This window comes from Pteropus vampyrus, unplaced genomic scaffold (assembly GCF_000151845.1).
Source record: "Pteropus vampyrus isolate Shadow unplaced genomic scaffold, Pvam_2.0 Scaffold126, whole genome shotgun sequence".
In the NCBI taxonomy this organism is placed as follows: Eukaryota; Metazoa; Chordata; class Mammalia; order Chiroptera; family Pteropodidae; genus Pteropus; species Pteropus vampyrus.
This window is the reverse complement of record NW_011888907.1, coordinates 893927-899074: the sequence shown is the minus strand read 5'-3', so window position 1 is coordinate 899074 and position 5148 is coordinate 893927. Positions and strand designations below refer to the sequence as shown.

Sequence of the window (5148 nt, the reverse complement as noted above, 5' to 3'; positions counted from 1 at the left end):
CGGCTCTGGGCCGCCGTGTCCGGCCTCGCCTCACCCGGCCCTTCCGCAGCGCGCGGTCGGCTCCCGCGACGCCATGAACCGCAGCCGCGCCAGCAGCACCGCCAAGGCCGCGACAGCCACGCTCTGGGGTGAGTGAGCACCGGGGTGCTGGGGGCGCTTCCCCCGGGGTGAGGACTACCTGGAAGAAGGGACGTCTCCCCTGAGCCCGCCCGCCCTTCCAGGCTGTGAGCTGAACCAGGAGAAGCGGACCTGGACCTTCAAACCGCAGAAGGAGGGGAAGCAGGACTGTAAAGTGTTGCTCAGTACGGTGGGTGTCCCCGCACGGCAGGGAGGAGGGACCACTACAGAGGAGCAGGGGGAATCTCTGGTCCCAACGCCGGCAACGCGGGTCCCTCCACTGCCCTCGGGTGATGCGGCGCCCTGCCTGTTGTCCGCCCTCTCAGATTTGCTTGGGGGAGAAAGCCAAAGAGGAGATGAACCTCGTGGAGATCCTGCCCCCCCCAAACCAGGAGGACAAGAGGACAAAGCCCATCACCATCGCCTCGCTGCAGGCCTCCGCCCTGCCCATGGTAAGCCTTTCCCTGCGGGCTTAGGAGCACTGCGCGGTCGGACCTAGGAGCCCCTGCCGGCCTCACCTCCTGGGTGGGCGTGGAACAGCGGAGATACAGCTATCCTGCAGCAGTGTAGCCATGCCAGACAGGAGGTACAGCCTGTGACTAAAAGCCTGGCCTCAGCAGGCAGAGAGCCCCGCTTCCATCCCAGCCCACCCTCTACTAGCTGTGTGACCTTGGGCGAGTTAAATAACCTCTCTTCAAGATCACGGTTTTAAACCATTTACTGTTAGTGACAGCAGACTGCTGATGACTTACATATTGATTGTGGATCCAGAAATTCTCTTATTTCTAATAATTTATCTTGAGTGTTCTAAGCAAATCATCATTGTTTGTGAAAAATGGCAGTTTCATGTTTTTGGTTTGTTCGTTTTAATCCTACGACACAGTCTAGGACGTCCAGTATACTATTGGATAAAATGATAATGATAGATCTCCTTGTTTCATCCTTGATTGTTTTTCAAAAAGTGTGCTTCTAATGCTTCTCCATTAAGTATGATGGGTTGGTAGATACCCTTTGTTTGCTTAAGAAAATCCCCATCTAGTCCTACTCTGCTTTTAAAATTGGGTTTTCTTTTTAATCATGAATAATCATCAAGTGCTTCTTTGTTCAAATAATCTTGGGTTCTTTTCTTCTTTGATCTGTTAATATGGTAAGTTAACAGAATAATACTTAACCAACTTTGCATTCCTAAAATAAACACTCCTTCATCATAGCTTTGTTAATATATTAAGACTTGTTTTTAAACTTATATACTCATCAGTTTCTGGGCCTATATGTTTCTCTTATTTGGATATCAAAGTATACTAGCCTCATGAACTGAGGGATGGAGCCTTCTTTCTTTCCGTGTGCTGGAACAGGGAATATAAGACTAGGATTAGCTGTCCTTGAAGACCTGGGAAACAGATCTTGTCAAACTTGCCCTCAAACCCATGTTTTTCTCTGTCTATGAGATCTCTTTAGATCTCATTCATTCCCATGGTTTTAAAGATCATCTATACAAATATTCTGAAATTTATTTCTGTATATGCACCCTCTTTCTTGTGCTCCAGACCCTCTATCCAAATTAATATATTTAATAGATAACCCAAACTTAACAAATCTAAGTCCAAATTCTTGATTTATATCTATAATCTCTTCTACCCCCAAACCTCATCCTTTCCCAGTAGTTTCTTTTCCAATTAGGCAAAAAAAGACCCGCTCTTACACCCTATATCTGAAACACCAGTAAATCTTGTTGGCTCTACCTTCACGATACACCCCAATCTGACCACATCTCACCGCCTCCCTGCTACACCCCGGTGCAGGTGACCATCACTTCTTGCTCAGTTTTATTCCAGGGCCTCCGACCTGGTCTACCTGCCTTCACTCTTGGTCCCCTGTAGAATACTTCAAGGATCTTCCCCTGGCAGAATTAAATCCAGCCCACTGCCTATTTTTTGTAAATAAAGTTTTATTGAAACACAGCTATACTCCTGCATTTCTATATTACTCATGGCTGCTTTCACTCTGTAACAGCAGAGTTAAGTCGTCTACAGAGACCGCATGGTTTACAAGCCTAGAATACTTGCCATCTGGCCCTTTACAGAAAAAGTTTTCAAACCTCCGGTCTATTCTATACACAGCTGCCAGAAAGATTCTTTTGAACAAAATTTGGTGTTGCTTCTCTGCTAGAATACTTAGCTAAGTCAGTGGCTTCCCACTTGATTGAGAATGAGATCCCAGATCTTTTATGTACTGACCCTCGGCACCTTCTTTGACCTCAGCCTTTGCTACTTTCCCCCTTGACCCTGCTCAAACCACACTGGCTTCCCTGAATGTACTTTGAAAACTCCCAACATCACCCTCAGAGTCCTTGCATTTACTGTTCCCCATGCCAGGGACACACCTGTCCCTTACTTTCATCCATTGTGTTCAAATGTCAACTCGTTGAAGTGGTCTTCCCTGACCACAGACAGCATCCCCTCTTCCTTCTGCACCCATAATCACTTTTCCCCCGTCGGACCCATCGCTGGCATCAGTTTTCATTTGTGCATTCTTTCTCCCCAGCCAGAATATAAGCTCCAAGAGAGCAAGGACTTGGCCTGTTTTGTTTGCTGCATTATCCACACTGCCTGTATAATAGTGCCTGGTATACTGTAAGAACTCAATATATAATGAAGAAGTGAGTAAATAAGCAAATAAACTATGTGGGACCGGTTTGATTTTAAGTTATTGTAATTTATTTAATAGTTTTTGATCTACTCAGATATTTCTATTTCTCTGAGTCAGTTTCTTTTACTAGATTTACTGAGATATAATTTAGAACAATGAGATTCATCAATGTTAAGTATACAATTTGATGCATTTGACAAATGTATATAATTATGTAACTATCACTACAATCCAGCCTCTTTGCAGTCAATCCCTTCCACCTACCACTGCCTCTGGCATCCATTGGTCTACTTTCTGTCACTATAATTTGGCTTTTTCTAGTATTTCATTAAATGGAATCATGCAATGCGTAGTCTTTTGTGCCCAACTTTTTTCACTTAGCATACGCTTTTGAGATTTATTCATATTGTTGGTGAGACAGTAACGTGCACCTTTTCTGTCTAAGTAATGTTCCACTCTACAAATATATATATATATGTGTATATGTGTGTGTGCGTGTGTGTATATACACACACAGACACACACATATATATAAAGTTTTGTTTATTCATTCACCTGTTAATGGAGATCATTGGGGTCGTTTCCAGTTTCACACTATTATGGATAAAGCTGCTGTGAACATTTGAGTGTGAATATTTGTTTGGACATCTGTTCTCTTTCCTCTTGCATAAATACCTAGGAGTGAACTTGCCAAGTCATTAAGTATGTGTTAAACTATATACAAAACTGTCAAACTGCTTTACCATTTTGCATTCATACCAGCAATTATGAGGATTCCAGTTTCTCCACATCCTCCCCAACAGTTGTTATTGTCTAATTTTGAGCAGGCATCTTAGTGGATGTGAACTGGTAGCTCAATGTGGTTTTGATTTGCATTTCCCTAATGACTAATGATGTTGAGCATCTCTTCCTGTGCTTATTGGGCATTTTTGGAAAACTATCTGTTCAAGTCTTTATTCATCCCACAAATTTTGATAAGTACTGTTTTCACATATTTATACTCAGTTCAAATCGTTTTATAGTTTCTTTCTTTGGCCACTGGGATATTTCGAAAAGATTTTCTAAGATTCTTTAATTCATTTCTAGTTTGATTCTATTGTGGTCGAAGAACATGCTCTATATTATTTCAGTCTAAACTGTGTTGTGACTTGTTTTATGATCCATAACTTGTTCTTGCTGGGTGACTATTTCATTTACAATTGAGGAAAGTGTGTTCTCCTGTTGTTGGGTGTATTTCTCTCTAAATGTCAATTATATCAAGTTGGTAGTTTTGTTCAAGTCTTTTGTATCTTTACTGATTTTCTGTCTACTGGATCTATTAATTACTGAGAGATGAATGTTGAAGTCTTCAACAATAATTGTGGCTTTGTCTATTTCTCCTTTTAATTCTTGGTTTTTACTTCATGTATTTTTTATTGGGCACATACACTTCTAGGATGGCTCTATCCTCTTTATTAATTGATTCCTTTATCATTATGAAACGTCCCTGTTTATCCTGGTAAATATTCTGAAGTCTACTTAGTCTGATTAAGATAGTCAATCTAGCTCTCTTTTGACTAGTGTTTGTGTGGTATGTTTTTCCAGTTCCTTTATTATCATTTTATGTTTAATCTCTGTATCTTTATATATAAAGTGGATTTCTTTTAGTTACAGTGTAATCGAGTCTTTTATCCAATCTGATAATCTCTGCCTTTTAATTAAGAGTATCTAAACTGTTAATATTTAATGTAATTATCAACAAGATGGGGCTTAAATAGACCATCTTGCTATTTGTTTTCCTATTTGCCCCATCCCTGTTTCTTTTCTGATTTTCTTTTGGTTAACGAAGTGGTTTTTATGATTATGTTTTCATCTCCACTATCAACTTCTTAGCTGGACTTCACTCTGTTATTATTTAGTAGTTGCTCTGGAATTTATAATGTACACCTTTAACTTACAACTGTCTATATTCAAACACTATTATGCCACGTTACGATATGAGAACTTTACTACAGCATATTTTATTTCTCACTTCTTATCCTTTGTGCTATTGTAGTCATTTTTGCCTCTACATATGTTATAAATCCCACACCACATTGTTATTGTCTTTGTTTTTAAATGGTCTATATTTTAAAGAGATTAGGAATTAGAATAAAACATTTTTATATTTACCATTTCTGGTACTCTTCATTCCTTTGGGTAGATTCAGATTTTCACTTTGGTGTCCTTTTCCTTCTGCTTGAAGGACTTAAACATTTTTGTAATGCAGGTCTGTGCTTGCGATTAATTCTTTCAACTTTCGTATGTGTGAAAGTCCTTATTTCACTTCAGTTTTAAAAGGTATTTCCACTGGATTAAAAAAAACTATTTTTTTAAATTTCAACACTTATTGCTAGTAGATTT

At 40.2% G+C, this 5148-nt stretch overlaps 1 protein-coding gene across 1 annotated transcript in view; it reads left to right on the top strand.

The window, feature by feature from the left end:
- The first annotated feature begins 73 nt into the window (after nt 1–73).
- NPM2 (nucleophosmin/nucleoplasmin 2) overlaps nt 74–5148 on the top strand; it is a 17847-nt gene continuing 12772 nt past the window's right edge. Inside the window, exons 1-3 of the mRNA XM_023534475.1 lie at nt 74–128; nt 222–307; nt 444–569. Of these exons, the coding sequence (XP_023390243.1) occupies nt 74–128; nt 222–307; nt 444–569 (267 nt within the window). The remainder of the gene's footprint in view (nt 129–221; nt 308–443; nt 570–5148) is intronic.